This window comes from Ricinus communis, chromosome 10 (assembly GCF_019578655.1).
Source record: "Ricinus communis isolate WT05 ecotype wild-type chromosome 10, ASM1957865v1, whole genome shotgun sequence".
Taxonomy (NCBI): domain Eukaryota; kingdom Viridiplantae; phylum Streptophyta; class Magnoliopsida; order Malpighiales; family Euphorbiaceae; genus Ricinus; species Ricinus communis.
This window is the reverse complement of record NC_063265.1, coordinates 7296467-7321523: the sequence shown is the minus strand read 5'-3', so window position 1 is coordinate 7321523 and position 25057 is coordinate 7296467. Positions and strand designations below refer to the sequence as shown.

General features: G+C 27.5%; 2 protein-coding genes across 2 annotated transcripts; one reads left to right on the top strand and one right to left on the bottom strand.

Annotated features, from left to right (window-relative positions):
• Window positions 1-1906: 1906 nt before the first annotated feature.
• Window positions 1907-2497, bottom strand: LOC8261827. Its single transcript, XM_002534259.3, has one exon. It carries the CDS (start codon window positions 2391-2393, stop codon window positions 2145-2147), a length of 249 nt encoding a protein of 82 aa, XP_002534305.1. The 5' UTR covers window positions 2394-2497; the 3' UTR covers window positions 1907-2144.
• A 19889-nt stretch (window positions 2498-22386) lies between these two features.
• Window positions 22387-24054, top strand: LOC8280809 (CBL-interacting serine/threonine-protein kinase 14). Its single transcript, XM_002534499.4, has one exon. The coding sequence runs from the start codon at window positions 22577-22579 to the stop codon at window positions 23900-23902; it is 1326 nt and encodes a 441-aa protein (XP_002534545.2). The 5' UTR covers window positions 22387-22576; the 3' UTR covers window positions 23903-24054.
• Window positions 24055-25057: the final 1003 nt, after the last annotated feature.

The window sequence follows — 25057 nt, the reverse complement described above, 5'->3', positions numbered from 1 at the left end:
AACATAACAGTAACACCTTGTATTTAATCTATAATTTATTTGAAAAACTCTTAGTATATTTACACATATCATATGCAGTGAAAAATTTAAAAATTGTAAAAAAATTGAAGCAAGTAGCATTTGTCTCTAAGTAATTTGTTTCAACTTTTCTTTTTTTGAAACTGGTAATTTCCTTATTTCAAAGTATTTGGCAACGGAGTATATAATTCCAATAATGAAATGGAGCAATTATCATAAACCAAATCTAAATTAACAGCAAATATAAAATAAAGATTATGAGCTCAGAATAGATGCAAGTACCATCCCAGTAATTATACCATGGAGCAGGTTTTCTATGTGAACATCTAACATGACGATCTAATAGAAGATAAATATTTGGAAAAATAAATAAATTAATGTTTAGTGTTTAAACGCCAAAAGATAAAGTTGTGGGTACCAAGTGGCACCCCAGAACCATCTCTCTCTCTCTCTCAAATTCTCTGCTCATACAGTACCCTCTCTTAGGGTTTGGTTTTGGGGAGCCGCCAGAGGCTATCCGCAATCTTTTTCCTTTTTTGTTGTTTAACATTGTTTATATATTATCAATGTTCGTATTTAGTGTTTTCCCTTCTGTTTGTATTGATTATCTCAAGTTGTTAATGAGTTTTCTATGTTGTTGTTTTTTATGGCTGTCCGTCAGCCACCCTCTAGTACGGCTGGGTCCGACTACTTCACCATCCTTTGTCCTTCGAGATTTCGTCTCGCGATGGAAGTTGGTGGAGGAGGGAAATACTGGTTGGTCATAGTGACAGGAAGTGGTTTTAATGGTTGTTTTGTTCTCTACACCACCAATGATGGAGGAGATGGTAGGTACCAGATATGGTTTTTGAATCGCTTTTGCAGGATTGGGACTCCTATCCTCCGTCGACTGACTAAGCAGAAGAACATCTACTCTTTCTGTTTGGTTTGGCATCAAGCTCTTCAGTCCAGTAATTTGTTGGTGGGTCTGATGGTCTCTCCCCTACTGCTCATAAATTTTTTTGCTGGTGGCGCAATCTTTGATGGTGGAGGCAAAACAATTGGGAACAAAAACACGGGTGTTTTCATAATTTAATTTTTCCTGTGGAGGTTTGGACCGAGTTTCTAATGGATTGTATGTCCATTTATTTGGGTATTCTGTTATAAACCTTTTTATGTGAACCCAAATTTGTTTATTAGCTATTGGGCTTTAGGCTTAAGATTGCCAATATCTTTTTCACCTGCTCTACTGTTGTAGTTTTGTTGCCATTATTAATGCCAATCTGTAAGTTCTATTGGTAAGAAGAAAAAGTGGCAAATCAGAAAAATTCAGTTTTCTGCATATATGTAAACCCTCTTCCCTTATGCAAATTATATTATTCTGATCATAAATATAAGGTCTTTTGAATCTTTTCTCTATAAACATTAAGAAATTTGCTGTTATTGACTTATATGAAAACTAAGTAGTTGAATTCGAGAGCGAGAGCCTCATTTGCTAATTACGAGTGCTTAATCAAATAACGATTGGAGAATTTGGAGCCTAATATTTCCTTGTAAGTCAGTTTTCTTGAATGTAAATACTTATATTTTGCTTTTGTTTCAAGATGGGATATTTCATATACTTTATTAACGAAGACTTGTATGTTTTTTTAAATAAAATATGCTTAAGAATTCATTTCTCTTTTATATTCAAACACTGACTAGTTGGTATTTAAAAAATAAATAAAATTAGATAGTTTTGATTTACTAATCTTCATAAGAATTATTATTTTTAGAGTGAGTATAAAAAGATAATTATATATTTTTTATTATATGTTCCGTTTAGCCTTTAGCTAACGAATTAAAAGTAAAATATTTCTAATATTATGCATCACATAAAATTTTCTGATAGGAAAGAGAAGAAGTTAAATTGTCTAAAACAAATAATTCAATACATTTATATACTATATTATTGATACAAGCATGTCTTTCACTTAAAACATGGAGGGATCTGACTGATAATGTGTTTGTCAATAGCTTACATAACATTTGTTGGATTAGAGTTCTAAGAATAAGCTACAAGGCGTGTTAACTTAAAGATGTACAAAACAATCACTAAAGAATAGATTAAAGAGAGAAGAAGAAATAAATAATCAGAATTCAATGAATCAGTTAACAAAATTGTTGCTTCGTTTGCTGGGGCCAGAAGGGGGCAAAGGACCCTTTGGAAGGAGATTAAGCAGCAATGGCCGGTACTCGTCAGCTACTTTGTGTGCAGGGAGAGCAAGGTCTCCTCCTGACCGAATCTCACTTGAGAAAGAACCACCCAAGACCCTGGCGTAGGAAGTATTCGTCATGGTAATGATAAGCAAGAAAACCACGATTAAACCATTTCTAACTCTATCGAATTGTGCCATTTGAATCTCAAGATTATGGAAATGACTGAAAGAAAGAGGAAGAGAATAAGAATGGCGGTGAACGAGTGAAGAAGAAACTTTGGAATTTGTGAAATGAAAATGGACTTTCTACGCTTTCCCTTTTTTATATATATATATATATATATATATATTTTGATCTTTTTAGAGGAAAGTCAGAAATTGAAAGTTCTTGGTGGGACCAATTGCGTGTCTCCGCGTATGGGATTTTGACTTCTTAATGTTAACTGTCGTTATGAATTCTGAAAAATGTTGTATTACTGACCATAGAAAAATGCTGTAACGAAGGTATTCAACAGACTAACACGTCTTCTTGTCGGTGCATGTTCATTAAATTTTTGCTTGCTGACTACATTTTCTTTATAGTATTAATTTAGTTTTTTCACATTAAGCATCTGTTAGAACAATAAAACGAAAAGATTTTAAGTAATTCTTCTGATAATGTAATTTGTATCGGATAGCCAATGAATGAGAATCAAGTGTTCTATTGGATATTGAGCACATTTTTCATCCATTTTCAGAAACTAAAGCAATTACAGGCTAGCAACAAAGAATGAAAGCATCGAAAAGAAGAGGAACAATGTTTAACAAAAGAATGCATTTCAAGCTGAGGAATGAATTTATGAAAAGATTATACATCCATTGCCTCATCAAATAAAATTAGAAAAGAAATTTTATTTACAAGTTGAAATTGATGAAGATCTTCCTTCCCAAAAATGTTAGCTTGCTAGAGCTGCTCTACACAAACTACTGGATGTAACTGGTAGTATGCCTCTGGAAAAATTGATCATTACCATCCAAACCAGCAGTGGCAGCTGCTCTCATAGTCTCCATCTCCATCAATTCCTAAATTTTTCTTTCAATTCCATCCAAAGATGCCAATTCTGCTGCTACCATTTCCGATCCCCCCTTTCGATAGAGGGTAGCAAAAGTTGCAATAACATTCCCTCTACTCGCATCCGATCCTTCCCTTAAGAACAAAAGTTATCTTTTTAATCGCACCATAGGCCGCCGCGACAGCCACTATTCCACCTCTCATAATCACCACTACAAGAATCGTTACCGCCTCCTCTGGATCACATTCATAACATCTTTAACCACATCACACCCACACCTTCCTCAACTAACCTCGCAACTGTTTCTCTATTTCCCGCCAAATTCAAAATCGCCATCAAAACATTCCTTTTCGAACATGTGTTCCCACTTCTCGCCAAATCCCTACAAGACACGTGTCTTCCTGCCTAAGCTTTTTCTGTATGAGTGCATACGCCTGATAAGCTGAATATTGCTGTTGCTGCATTGCCCTTTCCCTCCCACCCACGTCGCAAATATGCAGAACAACAATATAAACTTCTTGTATTGGGTAGAAGGTTGTTGATATGAATTCGTCATCTATAAATATAATGCGGTATTCTTCTTTCTTTGTGTTTATCCAGCTTTAAGAATCGTATAAATATTTCAAACATACTTTCTTTTCCTCTTTTGATATTTTTCTTAAAGATGAATGTTGAAATTAATATTGGGATTATTTTTGCCTTCAATGGTTGGACCCAAACGGGTGGTCGACACATCCAGTTGAGAAATTGGCAATATGCATGTATTGTTTTGAACAAGCTGTGGTCAAAGAAAGTGGAAACTGTTTCTTTTGATAAAATGCTCATTCCATTGTAGTTCTAGCTAGTTGCAGTATTTTCGAGAAGCTTATACTCTTGAAATTTTTTTTGATAGGACAAATTCTTCTTCATTATATTGTTTCAACAATTCATGTTGTTACATATGCCATTTGGCCTACCATGATTATTTAACTAACCTTTTGTCTACAACAATGGTCCAATAACTATTGCATGACCACTTCAGGTAGCAGCTGTTGTCTCTAGAACCACTATGAATAGGAAACATTTTTCTATTTGCAACTGTAATGATAAGACTGAGTTTAAAATGAAAGAGTGCATGAAAAGAAAAAAAAATTAGATATTAGTTATTTGATTTAATTCGACAAGCATAAGGATTCTATTTGTCCATAAGAATTTTGGGTTGCTACAAGTTTATTACTTTTTCCAAAATCTGATTCTGAAGATAAAAAGAAAGTTATTTAGGTTTGGTGCATATATTCCTATCTATACACAAAATAGATAGACGATTGATACATATTCATTAGTTTTAAATAATAGAGTATGTGTCAATTATCTAATACTAAATTATAAAATATTGATACATACGTATCAGTCTCTTATTAGTTGTAGTATATACATCAGATCTAAATAAGAATTTTTCATAAAAAAAAAAAGATTAGAAAAATTAATCTAAAATATACCAAACATTTTCTTTTTCCAAGAGCGGCTTTCTAGCTTCGGTCGGGCTCACAGGAACGGTCATAAGAAGGTAGTTTATTACCCTATGCATATCGTAAACTTGGAAGCAAAACTTCAATTCAATTCAAGCCCAATGAACAAGGACTTCTACGCAAAGGAACTTTATTGCGAGATGGGCTTGCTTACTCCTGCGCTGATTAATCTGGACTATAATTTGCACTTCATTGCATTGCATGTCTACTTTAGCTTGTTTCCCCGTTTGTTCAGGATAATGGTCCAATAACTAATAATCTACATAGGAATAAGGTCATACCGGTACTCATACTTTTTTTAAGGATATTAATATCGTCAACTCCATTTCCCTACCCGTGAAGGAGCTAATCTTATGTGAATAGATTTTTATTTGAAACGATAGGTCAGAATTTGCAACTGGCAACTGTCAGGAGATGTCCTTGTACAAGGCAGAGTAGACTTATCCTTTGTTAATCTGTAATGTGTACGCAGACACAACACAAGGAACACATTGTTTGTCATGGCCATAATAATGACTTTTCACCGTACCTCTTTTCGTCGATATAAACACATTTACAGAACATCTGCTTTAGGTATACGCAATGTTTAACACTCATATTATAATCACATCATGTATGTATGGCCGCCCTTTAATCACGCGTTTCAGCAGCAGATTCTGAAAGAGAATAAGACTAATTGCTTTGAAATATCTTGAAATTTATACTAATTTATCATATGATTAAACTTAATCTCAACTGTAATGTTCTTCTTTTTGTTTCTTCGGGGCGACTTTGACTTTAGAAAAGTAATATTTATACAGTTTTTATTAGCAAAATATTTATAGGAACAAGAGCTTAAAACAATACAAATTTCTTCTGTTCTTGATAAAAAGAAAGTTGAAATGTGGTCTAGTTTCAACTTTCAACTTCCTTGTGGATCAAATTAATGCATGCTCGTCCTTAGAAGGAATCGAAAGAAATATGAGGCATTAGATCATCCAGATATGTCGATCTTAATCACCCAAAATGATAGGGAGAGCAAAAATCGACCGATCATTAGAAAATATTGGAGCTATGATCCCCCAATAACATAACATGTAAGTTTCTAAATATATCTTTTAAAAAAATTTAATAAAATAAAAATAAACCAATTTAAAGAAATGAGATCTCAAACTTAAAACTTCAGTTATTGACTCTAAAACTGTGTTTAGTATGATATAATGGAATTTAATATAATCAATCATGTAATATAATGTAATAATCATTCTATTACTATATTTGATTATAAAAAAATATAATATAATCACAATTTTTATTTTAATATTTAATTTATTTTATAATAATTAGTGTAAAAATAAATTATTTATAAATAATATAAAAATTATTATTTTTTAAAATAGCATTGGTTGTCAAAATCCGCTGATGTCATCGGTCATCAGAATTTGGTTTTCGATCATTAGAATTCAATCATCAGTCGCTAGAATTTGATTGTCTGCCACTAGAATTCGGTTGCCGGTCACCGGATAATAATAGTTGGTGGTAGTTAAATGTATTTAAATTATGTATAAAGATTAGGCTTCCACGAAACTCCATAATTTATCCTCATTCCTTATAATAACTTAAGAGTCACATTCTCTCTCTATGAATTTAAGAAGGGAGAAAATAGCTCTTAATTGGCTATTAAAGGTATGTTTGATTTAGTTGATCAATGCAGCTGATATTTCGCAGCTGATGACTGATAAATTAAACAGTTTGGTAGAATTTTATTAGCGGTTGTTTTAGTATGTTAAATGATAATTAATGGTATAATTTTTTTATTAAATATATTAATATTATATTATATTATATTCAATGATACAAATTAATAAAATTAACTTATAATAATTAAAAAATATAATAGTTAATTTTTTTAGTTTTAATTTTATTTTATTATTAAAAATATTTATAAAAGTTATTCAAATAATAGAAATTTAAATTTAAATTTCACTAATAAAAAGTTCTACTCAAATACCATAAATATAAATGTTATAATTATTTAACTATTAAAAATAATTTTAAAATAATAATTATGTATTACAAAAATAAAAAATTAACTATATGAGATCAACTTGAAATAAGTTATTATTAATAAATTTAATAAGAATAATAATATCGAAATAAATAAATAAACTAAATCAGCTATCGATTGATAAAAAAAGAAATTTAAAATAGAGCTGATACTATCAGCTGTTGATTGAGACTAAATTAGCTATCAACTACTGTTTCTTAAATTTTTACCTAACACTTTAATATAGTTATTAAATGAGAAACAACTATTAGCTACATCAAACCTTTGAATCAAGTATCTTTTTAATATTTTTCTAAGAGTTATATGCTCTCTCCTTACTTATTTCTCTTTCTTTTTTACTATGGAATGAAATAGAAAGTATTGTTGGAATATATATACATATCAAAACAAGTTAGACTAGAGAGTTAATTATTTATAATTTAATAGAGAGACATATTAAAAGTATTATTGGAAATACTTTTAAGCATTACATCAAGTTCATAATATTTGAATATATATTATATTTGTCATTATATTAAATCAAAAAATTAGAACCAAATAAAATAATGAAACATATAATATAATAGTGATTCTGCTAGATGCTTAAATCCTACCAAATGTAGTCTAGATTATTACACTAAAGCCAAATAATTAATGAGCCTAAGTGTATAAGTTACCAGACTAAAACCAAATAATTAATGTTTAGAATTTTATGTAAATAAGAAATAAGTTAATTTGATTTAATCTGAGTGTAGTTCTAATTTTGAATTTTCAAACAATAAAAGATGTCCATATGTTATTTATTGTTTCTATAAAATTCGGTGACATTTGAGCCACACTTTTCAAGTGATCATAAATTAGTAATGTGACATATGATATATAAGTCCTCTTCTTCTGCTTAATGAAATTATCATTTTGTTTCAACAAAAAAAAGAAAAAAAAAAGTAATTCTCATTGGACTCATCCAATAAAGCTCATTTATTAAATGAATCAATCTTAAATCTGAAAAATTTAGTTTAATTGCTTAAGCTCATAAGCTATTTGTATATAAATTTGCAAACTAGCTTTTAAATTAATACGTTAATGACTCTAAATTTAAATATAAAACTTATATGAATTTTTTATATTATAAAAAAGTACTTATTTAAATATATTTATTTTATGAAAAGTATTAATTCTAATAATTGTGTTGTGATTTTTATAAAAATAATTTATTTCTTTAATAATCTATGAATAAATTAATTTCTTTTTAAATTCATTAAGGGACATTAAAAATTCAGTAGATTTGATAATTAACATATTAGTCTTAAGAATTCAGCTTGAGTAGGCTCCAATTACAATCCTAATATAGACTTAATATGATAAGAAAAGCTCAACCTCTAATCACTTCGTTTTAACATTTAAAGAAACATAAGAAAATATTTATGTATAAAAAAATATTTTTTTAAGAAATAAATTTACATAATGATTAGCTTCTTTGCCAAGCTGCTGAATGAATCAATATCAGAATAATAATTTTTAATTTTAATATTTTTTATTGAATGATACCAAAATCAAACTAATATATGCTTAAAAAAAAATCAAATTAATATATAATATCACATCACCTCTAAAAGTAAAAATAATAATAATAATAACATTAGCATATAAATCACATTCATGATTTCTCATGTCATATTATGTGGCCATCTTAAAATCATTTTTTTTTTGAATTAAATTTTCAACATAAATCCAAGCGTTATGAATGTATTTAAAAGAAGAAAGAGAAAAATGAAATTCAAGCATAGTAAGGTCATATTCAAGATCAAAGGGGACAGGAACTTAGCCTTCAACCCGACTTAATGGACACAGCGAAGCACAGTGACTGAACACCGATCTGCCGCGGCACTCTATCATGGCTGCCTACTGCTTCCACATTCATACACTGCTTTCTTTTCTTGGAAAAATAATCATTTCGGACGTGAAAGAAGGACTTTAAACCTCAAAAATAAATATATTAAAATTTATTGGAGTAGAGATTAGAAATAAAAGAAGTGTAAATAGATATTAGTAAATTAATTTTAATTTGAATATAATTATCAGCATGATTTGAATCAAGCTTGCTTACAGTATAAATTATTTTATATTATTTTATTTATCTGATATAGAATAATTTGTACATTCTTCGATAAAACACCACAAAGAATTTATGAAAAAAAAGATATAATCACAATTTATTAGAATCTATTCGCCGGCCAATTTACAATTTTATTATTTTCCATCAAGACATGAAAAGTAATAATTTTTATGAAATACCAACTTTAGAATATCATTATTATTACAGCTAATTAAGGAAACTATGTATTCAAAATGTTTAATGTTTATAAAAATCAAACATTTTTAATGCTAGGATATTTATGTTTAATTAAGATAATAATTCGTCACTTTGCTTTCAACTTAAATAATAAAAAATTTGTCCCAGCATGCACGATTTTTTATTTTGAAAAAATTATAAATTAAATTCACCTCAGCTCAGATAAATGGACTACCGGTCATATACTGTGTTGGTTTTCATTCAAAACAATTAATTTTAACTGACATCAGCACTCCCGAATTTCAAATTCATGCATCTAAACATGGCGTTTGTTTTTATAATAATGTCCGAAATGGGAATATATATCTATTATTATTATTATTATTATTGATTTACAAATTTTGATGGCCAATCGTTATTTGAAAAAGCCAAAATTGTAAAGAGGCGATTCGGAGTCAAACTCCATTTTAATCACACATTTTATTTTTCTTTTAAACAAAAGTTCATACACATTTTCAATTTCCTATATTTATATTATTTTTATTATAGTTTTATCACATTAAAAATGAGATTTCCTCTAATACTGTTATAGCATTATATTTTTGTGAGGCGCTTGGCGTTTTCTTCTTGTTTGTGCCTCAAAATCCTGTGTCTGCCATTTGCCTTCACAGTCGACACAGAAGCCTCCATCTCCAAATTTCATAGCTATGCTCCGTTATTATATATTCTTTTCCTCCTCTAACAAAGAAAATACGTTTTTTAGAGATTTTGTTAATCAAAATTTATCTCTTAAGCTACCAAAGCATATAATGTAAATAAAGAATCTAATAAAACTCTAATCTCAACTTTAACAAGAATATAATAATCATTAATTTGATAAAATGCTTCGACCGACAAAATGGTTTGAGGAGTTAAAAATAAGTATAGATTAGAGATTCCTCAATAAATCAACCTTTCAAATTGTTGTTGAAATTGTTATTGAATTCATGGAAAGACAGGGGACAACCTGATGAATTGAAGATCTTAGCATTTCTTTTTTTTAAGTCCAGAGTTTTGAAAAATCTAAACATCTCATAGATAGATAGAGAATACCAGAGCTTTATCTGGCTCCCCGAACCGTATTGTGATGTGGTTCGTACAATACATGTGTCAGGACTCTGATGCGCGCTTATTTTTAATTTATATATTTATTAATCGGTATTAAATGTTTATTAAATATGTATTGAATGTTCATTGTTTAAATGTTAAATATTTATTTTTTATTAACTTTATTTTATTAAAAAGATATTTCTACCACTATATAAAAATTTATAGTATAACTTTAGCTTAACATCTTTTTTGTTTACTAACTGTAAAAACGATTTATATTATGTCAATATTATATATATATATATATATATATATATATATGTTTGAATAAATTAATGAATATGATGTTCAATAATAATGAATATCTATTAACATATTAATAAATATTACGCCTATTAATAATGAATGCTTATATCAATCATTAAAATATTTTACTATATGCGTTACAAAAATAATGAATCTAACTTTCATAAAAAATTAAGATCATTTTTATTTGAAAATAAATATTTCATAATGATTTGAAAAATGTACATACAGTTATAACTATTAAATTGATAAAAATAAATTAATAAATAGGTAGATCATAAATGATGAACGTCCTTTACTAAAATAATAAGCATTTAAAAATTGATGGAATACAAAATGAACATCATTATAATAAACAATGTCCATTATAAAAATGTTACTTTTGGCTGTGAAATTATTAATTACATGAAATTTTTAAATTATTAAATATGTATAAAATTAATTATATTTACTAATAATATAAAAATTTAGTTTATAAAGAATCTCTAAAAATTATATTATACTGGTTTTAATAGATATTTAATTTATAATTTATCGAAAGTATATCGATTTTTAATTTCTCAGAAATATGACTAGTTGAAAAAATAAAAAAAATGTGTTAACAATTATATTAATTTTAAATTTTATTTACCTATAATTTTATTTAAATTTTGAGATAGGAAATATTTTTAATATATGTTACTATAATTTGACACATTTTAACGTATGTACTTATTTCTAACACATAAAATTTAATTTTATATATAAAAAATTAAAAAAATATTAAAAATATTTAATTTATATTATCAAAAATATTTATAAATTCAATTTATATTATTATTTAAAATAATCATATAAATATAAAAATATATATTTAATATGTGATATTTTGATACAACATTAATTTTTATAATTTATTTTATCATATAATTTTAAATTAAAAAAATAAAGGAGCGGGACTGCTGTCCCTTACGTATGGCCTGCATACGGACCCACTGCAAAGTGATCCCAAGGCAGGGCGTAATTTAACGAGAGTACCAGCCATACTTAATAATAAAAGGATTTGCCAAGAGCTACACATAAAAGGGTAAATTTCACTAATAAACCTGTGTTTAAGGATTAAATAAGTTAAATTTTATTTTATTAATAATTAAATATATAATTTTATTATTTTTAAGTTAATTAAATTTAGATTTTAAATTTTTTTAAATATATTTTTATATAATCCATCACTAAATATTGTATCGGTAAATTAATAAAATAATTATTATTTTTAATTTTATAATTTAATAAAAACTCAAAAAATTTAAATTAATTTATTTTCTAAAAAAATTTAAATTAAATATATTTATTTCTTAAACACAAATTCAGAAAATGTTTGATGAAAAAAATTAAAATAAATGTATTTAACATTTGAATATAAATTTAAAAGATTATTTACTGAAATAATTTAAATTATATATACTTACCTTTAAATAAATATTTATTAAAATATATTAAATTTGATAAATTTAAGCCCACGAAAGTTCGGGAGGCAAATTGTCCCAAAAGCAACTGTTACAATTACAAGATTCATAAATAGCCGTGAAAATGATGGCCTAATTTTTGAAGAGGTAGAAAATGATCGGCTCACGAATTTATAATGAGTCAATTGAATAACAGCTCCCATTTTTAGTTAGTCGATTGTTTTCATATGCGTAATGCCCTTATTGAAATTATATCTATTCGCTCTAATACTCCAAAGTTGTAAACAATTTTAAGTGAGAAATTAATAACTGAACAGTACACTAGTTTCTCTTTTTCTTTTTTTCACAAATTGTCCACCGACTTTCATATTGATTGTGAAAAAGATTTGCCCATATGATAGTTGTCGTTAAATATGTATTTTAAAGCATATAATAACAGATTTATAATTTTAATAGACCACTAATTTGGAGACTTGGGATTCCCGGTGTGTCCATATGCGATTGCTGGGACATGATACCCTATAAGTGAATATTCTCTAATAATAATAAAGAAAACTCTGGTTTTATTTTTTAATTGCATATAAAGCGAAAAGGAAAACAAAATAGGTACAATATGAATATTCTGCGGATACTGTAATTATCCAAGAAATATAGAATAAAGATTGTTTTTTCTAAGGCAGGCGACCCTATTTGAGTGCATTAAAAATAGAATTCCTGATTTGTGGCCCTACCCAAACATAGTAGATTATTGGCTAACCCCACCGCTTTGCCCTTTTACTTGTAGCTATGGTGTTGCCTTTGATTAGAGGTGATCAACCAAATCGGTAATCCGACCAATTTAATTAATTTGGGGTTGATTTTAAATTTAAAATATATAATTAAATTCCATTCAACTCAATATAAAATTAAAAAGTTTAAATCTATATATAGAATATGACTTTTTATTCATAACTTGTAATTTTTCCCTCTATATAGATAATTAAATCGTTTATTCATAATAATTTTGATAAATTCAACGATGCATATTTTGCTAAATTTAATAATATACATGACAATAACTATGCTAATAACTTGCTAGCTAAAATAATTGCTTCTTATTATGAAGCAACTAGTTTCTCATAGCTCATCTACTTCAATCATTTTTAAATTAATTTAAAGTGTTAATGTGTCTAAATTAGTACTCGCAAGTGTACGAACCGAATGATAGTTCGGGCAAGTTCGCTACGAGGTCGATCTCACAATAAATTGGGGAGCATATATTATAAAACGAACTATCACACAAAATACTGAAAATAAATATAAACATTCTAATATAATGTTTTGAGAATGATCTTAAATTTAATAAAAGAAATTAAATAACCAAAAAATAAATATGCAATTATAATGATTAATATAAACTATATGATAATATAGTATTTAGTCTAATTTTTACTCAGTAATACCCTTAATTTCCTTAAGTCCAAATCTAATAAATGATTACATAACATTCATACAGCCCACTACTGAAATTAAGCAACTATAATCATATTTATTTTAATTAATGAAAGATATAACTGGCCCGAGAGCTATCCAACACAATAACAACAATAATCTCTTTGTACTAATAATTATGTTCGGATTCTTATTTACATAGCATATATACAAAATTAAAGAGTTAAATGCATGTGGATAAAACTCGAAAGGCTATTATTATATGGTCCATGTCCGTTTTAGGAAAGAGCATTTGAAGTTGAAAGAAAGGAGTGTTTTGTAAAAACAGTAGCTAGTTTCAAAGAGAATTTGGAGAAAGCATTTTTGTATATTACCTAATTAGTGGATAATTATTTTTTGAGTTGTTTAGTTTATTTAAGACAGTAAGAGATAATTATGGTAGTTATGTACTAAGAACTCTACAAAGAGTAGAGGTTAATTAAAACATAAATTATTTTTTTTGCTGCTATGATTTTCTCAAGAGAAATTTTTTACTATTCTCTGCAGAATTTCTAGAGTTTATCGTCTTCTACATCTATTTAGCTGGAGTTGTATCATTTTTAAAAGAATTAAAGAAACTTTTTGAAAACGTGGAGAAAGATGACCAATCTTTTTCATTCCTTAAAAAGTCTTTGAACTTTGAGGGAGTTTTAGTTTTTTTTTTGTTTTATGAATCTTAAGTCTTTTTATTTAATTATAATGATCGTTAGATCAAGTATATTAGGTTAAATTTCATAAATATTTAGTTTGGCTTTTTACTTATGTATGAATTTTATATATTTTGAGTTTAATAAATAATTTTTTTACCTTCATATGTTCATTAATTTCATTTATTATTATTGGTTAACCATCATATTAATTTAGTAATAATATTTGTTATGAAAATCTTTAGGTTAAAAGTATTACAAACATCATTTTTACTTTAATCTATATTGATATAAAAAAATTTAAGTTGCATTCCTAACTTGAGTGATTTAGGAATAATAATATTAAAATAGTATGATATATATATAAGATTCATTTGTTTTAAATAAAATTTATTTTGAAATTAAGTTATCTTCTCTTCGTTATTTCTAACTAAATTTTCAATCAACACACCTTCTATTTGAGCTAGAAGTCAATAAGTAATCGATGCATGCACGCTGAAAGAGATGACTCCACGCGAGCATGACTCTCCCGATTTGATTTGTATATCGGACTTATTGTATAATGCATATTCAAACACTATTTTATCTTCAGTAAACTCAGGGGCGATCACTTGTCATTATTAGTTTCTCTCGATTTTCCAATCATGAACCAAACTAAAAATATAGCTATATTCAACTCAATTAAACTTTTACTTTTAACGTAACAATTATATTATTGGATTAAATGTAATACAGATATCCATCACCTCTATAATAAAAACATTTTTTTGGTGTTTATAAAAATAGAATTAATAATTGCATCGGTGAATAAATCATATTCATGATTGCCCATGTCAAATCTCTTGGCCATATTGAAATCCAAGGGTTAGGACAATATCTATAGTTAAGAAAATAAATAAATAAAAAGAAACATGTCAATGCCTCATACTGAAAGATCAGAGAACAGGAACTTAACCTTCAAACTGACTTAATGGACACAGCAGAGTGCCTGCACACCGATCTGCCGCGGCACTCTGTCATGCCTGCACAATGCACATTATTAGACTCAAACAAACAACTCCTATGTTTTCTTGAAATGATAATCATACGATATCTTATAGTTATACGTGAGGATAATGTTACCTTTTTTTTTTCATAGGTATTTTATGCTATAATATACTTTAATTAATTAATTTATTTAAAAGATATATTAATAAGTATATTTTAATATAAAAAATAAAAAATCAAATATTAAATATTAAAAAATAAATATAAAATAATTTATTTTGAACAATCATCAATCGTATTAATGAAGCAGTAGATTGCAATTCTACAGAAAGGCTGTTACACAGGATGACATTAAACCATATATTAACTTTATAAGTGTCTTTTAATGTTTTATGTATCAAGGTTTCACATTATTTCTATAGAAAGAGAACTCAATACCTCATAATAGAGAACTATAAAACTTATATAGAAGGAGAATTCAACACCTCTATAATTGAAGGCCATAAAACTCCTAAAAATTATTAATATTTATTTATTACTACTAAAAAGAAAAAAGGTCATTGCCGATCTAAAAGTGATTGGCGATGAGTCAAAAAATAAAATTTTCATAAAAATAAAAAAATAAATTTCTTATTAGTTTAAGGATACATCTTTTATGTTTATTATTCGTGGAGTGAATGGCTAGAGAAAGAAAAAAAAATCTAATTAAAATTATTAACTTGGTGCTATTAAAATTATTCGATATATTTTAGAAAAACAAATATATTATGAATCTAACAAAATAAAAGTATTGAAATTTATCTTCTTTATAAAAACTAAACTAAGAAGAAAAAGGAATTGTAACATAACATGGAGATATATATTTCTGATATTTTGTCCTCATTTATTTTTTTACATAGTATTTGATTGAAATTTATAAAATATATGAAATTTACTTATGAATTTAAAATTCATATATTTAATGTATTTGATTGCATTCTTTTTCCTTATCATGGTTTTTTACTTTGAATTTTACATGGTAAGGTTTTCTTAATGAGACAATCCATTTGTAACTCAGCCTATATTAATGATAGGTCATTCCATTTTAATTAAGAGAAAATTTGTTTAGAATTAGTTATAGCTAAACTAAATTCTAATACAATAGATAGCATTTTTAAATGGATTCCACATTAGCAAGTCAATACATCAATAACACTAAAATATCTATTTTAATTTTATCAATTTTGTTTTGTTTTATCTCTCATATTTTTTTATTTTTATTTTATAACACCAAAATAATAAGTTTTAACTAACATCACTCCCAAACCGACCCTTTTCAAATTTATACATATAAAGCAGCATTTATTTCTATATTAAAATGTCCCTTTCCTTACCCGAATTGGGGGAAAAAAAATGTAAACCTGGTGTATGCATATTATTAATTAACAAAGTTAGATGGCCAATTACAACCTGAGAAAGCCAAAGTTGATTTGCACTCTTCATTTGTAAAGAGGCGACTCGGAATCCAACTCCATATTACTCGTATAATTTTTAATCGAGGGGCTCGTTTCTCTTCCAATTTATTGACAACATAAAGCATGAACGTGTCTGTTGGACCAAAAAAAAGAAAAAACCTTTGATTTTACAGTTCGGAAACTGCCTTTTAACAGTCAGTCCATTCTTTTTTATTTTTGGTTTTAATTATATTGCAAATAGAATTATATTTCCTTTAGATTCATTTAGAAACAATGTCAAAGTATCATTATTTAGCCTAGCCATGTTAGTTCTTTCATATTTGTGTATAATTATATACGTAAGAAATGAGAAAATCTCTGTTTTAGAATACATTTTTTTGCGCTAATATTGGTGGAGATTGAATACCTCCAAATTATATTATAAAGACATTAGGAGAAGATGGAGATTGAAGACCACTAATTTCATGCGTTATAAGTGTGGCTTTTGGGCATTTGATAATAACCATTTAAGCAACAAAGAAGGACAGAAATAAACAAAACAAAAGAATCTAAATCAAATTATAAAACCACGATTATGTCTATGTTATAATAATCGAATTTTCGATGAGAGATTATAAAGGCTGTTATGTATTGAAGCTATAAAGCAATTCACATATTGGGCGTACAAGTGGATATACAAGTGAGGCTTTTGTAAGATTGAAATATATATGTTATATGAGGATTTTATTTCACTCTTTTAAACTTATTGATAGGTTATATTTTTTAAAAAAAATGGGCTAAGAACTTCTTTTCAATTCATTTTTTACTATTAGGTTTAGGCCTTAAAAACTCATTTTGCTCATTAAACAATAATCCTAACTCTAAAAGATAAAACATTGACTAATAATATGAAGAAAAAGAGAAGAAATTATTAAATATTAGAAAGTCTGTTAAAAAGACTTTCTAAAATAATAAATTTGATTATAACATCATCAATCATGTGATTTGTTAAAATTTCATGATACATATTTAGTTTATTATTAGTTAAATTTTATACATATAGATATTTTAATTTTAAATAAAAAATTATATATAATTAAAATAATAGCAATAAGCAATGCAAGATTAAGAGAGTAGTAATATAAAAATGTACCACCTATGTCTATAATATATTATTTTGGGGGTTAAAAAGTAATTTATGGTAAAACCAATTCATGCTGACGTAATTAATACTGGAAGCAAAGTTTATAAACGACCAAAGTTTATAGAAAAAATAAGATTGGTCTCTTAAAAGTAACTTAACATACAATTTTTTAACTTAACAATTTGATCATTTTCACCCAAACCAATTCATGCTGACGTAATTAATACTGGAAGCAACTAATAATGGCAAATGACATATAACCATATTGATTCATGCACAGAAGATATTGGAATGGCGTATGATATTGCAGTGTTTTTTTTTTTTTTTTCTTCTTTTCATCCTTTTAATCGAAGTTATGTATTACTTTGGACATCCTTAAAAAAGAATTCATAAAACATTAAGGCTCGGTTTAGTATTGAGATTGGAAAAGATACTTTTCCAACTTTAATTTTTATTTTATAGTATTTTCTAAATATTAAAAATAAACAGAAATTAATATTTTTCTTAAAAGAATAGGTTTCAGAAAGATTTAAAAAAGTTAAAATATTAATTTGAAAAATTTCCAAACCTGTTCTTTTAACACCCAATATAGCAATTCCAGCCGTACCCTAAATTAATTTGGGCGCCACAACGTTTGAGAAGCATTATTGCAAAGTCTTCATCATCCAATCCTGTTTCTTAGTAAGAAGGTCTGAATATCTTAGCCAACTGCATCCTGTTCTTGAACTACAAAATTATTCAATGCATCGGGTTCCTATCTTTCTAATATATTCAGCGCATTTAATTCATCACATTACGTTAATATGTTATACACTTCTGCCCAGCACATTGCAATTTCTAAATACACAAAAAAAACACACATAGTTTGTTTGTTTTTTTGTTTTTTCCTTTCTTATGCAAAATATTGTGTTCGTATCTTTTACGAATGAACATACGATTTAGTAAAAGAATCCATTGGCAAGATTCGACGCCATCCTTATTCCTTTAATATGTTCTGAGTTTGATATAAATAAAAGGAGTGGGCTTAACAATTTATTTTCTTCTTTGTTATATAAAAAAAGAGTTTAACTCATCTTCATCATTCAATGAACATAATGTATAGTAAAAGAATTCCATTGGCAAGATTTGACTCCATCCTAATTACTTTAATAAGTTCATGCATTTATGTACATTCTTCTCATCGCATGTATTACACGCCCATTGTGTTCATAATTTTTTATTTTTATTTTTTTTACTACGTTAGTAATTTCTTGATATATATATATATATATATATATATATATATATATATATATATAGGGAGAGAGAGATTATTAATTACAATTATTAAGGATAAGAATAAAGATAATTATAATTGAGAAGTACGAAATGATAGTCTCATTGAATAGTAAATATCTATATTTATATTCTTTGATGGTGTCAATAATTTTTTTTTTAAAATTTGTAATTCAATGGTAGTTGCTCTTTAGTCAGTGGCTATTTAACAGTATAAATTATTTCTTTTTAATTTTAGATGAGTCGAATTATGAAGATATCAATAAAAATTTGCATCATTAATATTTAAGATCTACTAAATTTATAAAAAAAAAATCTTGTAAAATGTATCATTACAAACTCTACAAAGAAAATCAAGATATGAATACCGGATATCACTTAATTTTATATTTAATTTTGATTTTGTTGTAAAAGTTTTTTTTTTTTTTTTAAATATTAACTAGTAATTTTGATATGGATAACAGGTTAGTTGCATGTCCTAAACCTGGTGATTGAGCTCACCGAAATAGTAATGTATTCAAAATATAAATTTACAACTCACTTCCTAAATTAATTACCCAATTATACGTTTCCAAACCTAACTTAAGCCACACCCAAATCCACTCATTTTTCTCTCTCACTCTAAACACCTCGTCCTCGTCCAAGTAGCATCTGGATTCATAAACAAAAACAAAAAAGAAATTAGTAGACACGAAACAAAAATGAAAAGGAAAAGAATCGGAAGTTCTCAATTTGGGGAGAATTGAGGCTTGATTTTGGCGTTTATAGAAAGCTTGCGGTGAGAGGAGGTTATATATATATATATATATATACAGAAAATTTATTATTAAGTCTCCAAAACTTTTTGTTTTATTTTATTGATTTCTTGAATTTTCTTTATTGAGCTATTGCACTTATTTTTAAATTTTATTAAAAAACTTTATAGATATTTAATGAGATTTTTATTTATTTTTATTTTGATTTAAAAACTATTAAGTTCCTAAATAATAATAATAATAATAATAATAATCCAATAAAATAAAATAAAAATAAAAAATTTAATAATTTAATAAAAAATAAAATTAAAATAAAAAGTTTAATAAAATTAAATATAAAAATCTAAAATATATTTTCTAAAAAATAATATTATTTGGTGTTTCTTTCATGTGGTATACATGAAAAAAGAAAATATGGATAAGAGGTGATTATAGCACCACCGAAATTAAAGTCAAAGCTAGAATACTACAAAAATATCCACAAGCAAAATACTACATAAGCAAAAGCATTCGAAGATGTTCTGAAAAAAAAAAAAAAAAAAAGCACTGGAAGATGCTATATAAATTTTTTGTTAAGGTAGTATTACGCAGTATTTAATTAAAATTTATAATTTTTTATAAAATTTACCTATAAATTTAAAATTTATATATTTAAATAAAATAAAATTTAAATTGGAACTATTCATAGCATTAGTTATTGTTAGACTAAATTTTAATAAAATATATAAAAATTTTAAATAAATTTTTATTAATTTGTCACTATAACATTAAAATATTTTCTTTAATTATATTATAATTTATTTTTATATAATTCTTTTGAAATAAAACTAATATTTCCACCAAGCATAGGAATAGGATTTATTGATTAGACTATTTAATAGAATTGGAAAGAAATCATGACATTTGGAACCGTATGCTTAACGATGCCAAACTAGTAGGAGAAGATGATGTAGGATTTTTGACAAATAAGACCGATTATACTTAAAATTAATTAAAAACAATTTCTTTTTGAAAAAACAAGAAATTGATTTGAAACTAGTGGGCCCTATAAAAAGTCTGTTAATCGCCAAGTGATTTTGTCAAATATCTTGCAGAACCTTATTACAGAATAGCACTACCCATTCTAAATATAAATAAAAATTATTTAATTATTTAATAAGATCAGTGTTTGTTAAATTAAATATAATAATATGAAATTGAAAGCAGAAACTCTTAAAATATACATCTGTAGTGAATTAAAAATAAAAAAGAAAACTTTTGATTAAGAATAATACAAAAAAGAGAAAAAAAGAGAGACTTTTAATGCTTTTTCTTAATAAATTTAAAATTTATTAATCAACGAAAAATTATTCTTTAATTATAATTAGTAAATAATCATATGTAACGCAGGTTCTTAATAAACTAGTTTGATTTTTTCCAAAAGGAAAACTGGTTTGATTAAAAACATAAATTTATTGTAGGTTTAATTATTTATTATATCTTAAGTTATATTTTTCAATAATTATATGTAATTATTTAAAAATTTTAAAATGTACATACATACTTTTAAATTATTTTAACTTATGATATAATTTTATATGGTAATAAGTCGATTATTGATCAGTTCATAATATATATATATATTTAAAATATTTTATTATTTTAACAATATATTTTTTATATATGATAGTTAAAATAAATATTTTTATCTTATTTAAACTTAATAATATATTTTTAGGTAATATTAATCAAGAGAAGAAAATATAGAAACAATGCAAAAAGAAGAGCTTAAATAGAATTGTTGTTGTCAAAGACTTAAAATTAAGACGCATGGACTACTATTTACTGAGTTAGCAGAAAATTACAAAGCCTAAGAGGGGTATTTTAGCATTCTATATTGTTATTACGATTTATATTAAGAGTTGTTTATAAGATAACATTTTATATTGTTATTACGATTTATATTAAAAGTTATTTATGAGATAATATTTAGTGGAACTAAAGATATCTATAGTTTTATATATTATATAAATTTATATTGATATACTTATTTAGATAATGACTATTCTCTATATATATTTTACAGTAACATATTTTAAAACAAATAAAATTTAAAATATAAAAAGTTATAATTTAATAAAATATTAAATATTATTTTTTTAATTTAGTTTAATATTAATAATAATAAATAAATAAAATACATTAATATCTTATCATATTATTTTGATATAAATACCACTATATAAAAATTTAAATGTTTTGTAATTATTTTAGGGCTCTAAGCCTCTAATTAGAGTTAGTAACCAATACATATTATTATTACTGATGAAACGAAAAGTAAATTCACTAACTCAATCCTTCATATAATTGAAGATTGAATGTAATCGTAATCGAATCATTGAAGAAGCTCAGTACGAATTAAGAAAAAAAAAAAAAAGGAGTGTAAATGAACGTCAATTATTGAAACTAATACTAAGGAAAGGAACAAACATTAGAAATCGGATCCCGTACGCCAACCTCACTGGACCAAAACTCTCACACGGTCGTTGAAAACTATGCGTTTCTTTAAAGACACAAAGACACGTGTGTGGTGGTTACCGTTTATCCTGACGTCATTCACTCTGTTCCAAAAGTAAAATTTGAAACTCACTGTTTACTATCTCAAAAAAGAAAAGGAGGAGTAGACGGTCATCATCGTATTTTTTTAAAAGCCAAAAATAACCAAATTGCCACGCCTTATCTTGAGTAACAGAGTCTTTTAAATAGCCTGGCAATACATGATTTGTATTGTCAAATTTGCAAGAAAGCTTAGATTTTACTTGCTTTCTTTACGTTTATTCCAGCTCATACTTTGCTTACTCTGCAACTTCTCTATAAAACAGTTCTCATTCTAAATATTCAAACCTCGCACGGTCTTTACCTGCCGTTGTGCTCCTTCACTTTTCTTTCTTCCTATCAATGATAGCTCCGAAATGGCGGAGTTGCATTCCACCAAATATTTACTGGAAACCGGTGAAGCTCTTTCGCCGGAGATGATTAATTTGTTCGACAAGTACGAGCTGGGTAAGCTGCTCGGCTGTGGCGCTTTCGCGAAGGTGTACCATGCCAGGAATGTTCGCACAGGCCAAGCCGTGGCTATTAAGGCTGTGAGCAAGCAAAAAGTGGTCAAAGGAGGGTTCGTAGCGCAGGTTAAGAGGGAGATATCTATCATGCGCCTATTGCGCCATCCGAACGTGGTGAAGCTGCTAGAGGTTTTGGCTACAAAAACAAAGATCTATTTTGTTATGGAGTTTGCTAAAGGTGGGGAACTTTTCACCAAGGTGGCTAAAGGACGGTTCAGTGAGAATCTAAGCCGTCGGTATTTCCAGCAGCTTATTACAGCCGTCGGATATTGCCACGCGAGAGGCGTGTTTCATCGTGATTTAAAACCAGAGAATCTTCTCCTTGATGAGAACTGGGACCTTAAAGTCTCGGATTTCGGTCTCAGTGCGGTCAAGGATCAGGTCCGACCCGACGGGTTGCTCCATACTTTATGCGGTACACCGGCTTACGTGGCCCCAGAAATTTTAGCTAAGAAAGGCTACGATGGTGCTAAAGTGGATGTTTGGTCATGCGGCGTCATCTTGTATGTGCTGATAGCTGGTTATTTACCATTTAATGATACTAACCTCATGGCTATGTATCGTAAGATCTATAGGGGCCAGTTTAAATGTCCCAAATGGACGTCTCCAGAGCTACGCAGCTTTCTCTCTCGACTACTTGATACAAATCCGGAGACTAGAATCACCATGGAGGAGATTCTTCATGACCCCTGGTTCAAAAAAGACTACAAACAGATCAATTTTAATGCGGAGGATTTTGATTTCAAGCCCCGAGAAGATAATCAGAACTGCTTAAATGCCTTCCATATAATATCATTCTCCTCCGGTTTCGATTTATCATGTTTGTTCAATGAATCCGATATTTCGGATCGATTTGTGTCCTCGGAGACGCCGGCGAAGATAACCGAGAGGGTGGAAGAGATTGCAGTAGCTGAGAATGTGAAAGTGAGTAAGAACAAAAACTGGGGAGCGAAACTGGAACGGCCAAATGGTAATTTTAATATGAGCATTGAGATTTATCAATTAACTGATAAGTTAGTAGTGGTAGAGATGAAGGGTAAGGAGGTGAATGTAATACCAGGTCAGGGAATTTGGAAAGATAAATTAAGGCCGCAGCTTGGCGGGTTGATTTATCAACCACCATTAACCCAAGAACTTGAAATCTTAGTTTCAGATAATAATGTGATTATGGGTTAATTTTAAGGTCATTAAAAATGTCGTTTGTAAGTTTGGATGAAAAAACCCAAACTAATTAAAACCGGGCTTTCTTATGTAATTAATTTTTTGCCCGGAGTATGCCTTTACTTTTGTATATTACAGTGATAAGAAGAAAGAATCTTTCAATACTACAGAATCGGATGCTGTGTTTGATTTTGAATGACAGTTCCATCTGTATTGGAACTTGAATCAAAAGCTAAGTCTGTGATGTCATGTGTGATTCTGATTGCTGAAACCTTTTGAGCAGGGCAGGAAATAATTTTGCAATCATTTGCTTAATCAAAACCCAAGTGTGACCTACTTTAGCAGTTTGAATTGAGCAATACACAATATATTAGCCAGTGGATCCGGATAACGAATCCTTCAAATATATGATCCAATTAAATTGAAATTTTATTATTCAACAAAAATTCACTCGGTGCATGTAATTTAAAATTAAAATCAATCTTTGAAAGCATTGGTTGATATCTAATTTTACAAAATTTACTAATGAAAAGATAATTATGAGAGCATCTCAAGTGCTGCCTCGAGCAAAATAGCAAATACTGGCAGCAAATTTATCTACCTGTAAGTTTATGCTGAAATTTACAGTATAGGGAGAGGGATGAAAAGAGAAGAAGGCTACTATTATTATCTGAAGTTGACACAGGAAATGACAAATAATTGAAACTATGTACATATTGAGTTTACACCCATTAATGGTTGACAAGCAAACAGCTAAGACACCATATGTTTTTCTTTTCTTTCTCCTGCACACAGCACTGGCTGTTTTGTAGTAGTAGGACAACATTAGTTCTATTTTAATAATGTTGATAATCGATGCATTTTGATATTATCAATTATTGATAGGTAAGTGCATGTCATTATCAGGTATCTTCCACATATAAATATATTTTTAAGAGGTTGAGAATAATTATGGACTGCCTGGCCTCAGGCCACCGAAGAGTAATGGTCACACTATTTAATTTGCTAATAATTCAAGATCAAGTATACATTTTATTTTCTGTATTTTTATTGAACTAGAAAATAGATATTCAATCCAGAGTCACGCATGGTGCCACTACCCTCCAGTCCACTCACAAATTTTATATTAGATCTTGAGCATGTTTTCCCTCTTATTTCATTTTAATATCA

Coding starts and splice junctions, on each gene's coding strand:
- LOC8280809 (XM_002534499.4), top strand. CDS start 22,577: ATGGCGGAGTTGCATTCCACCAAATATTTACTGGAAACCGGTGAAGCT.
- LOC8261827 (XM_002534259.3), bottom strand. CDS start 2,393: ATGGCACAATTCGATAGAGTTAGAAATGGTTTAATCGTGGTTTTCTTG.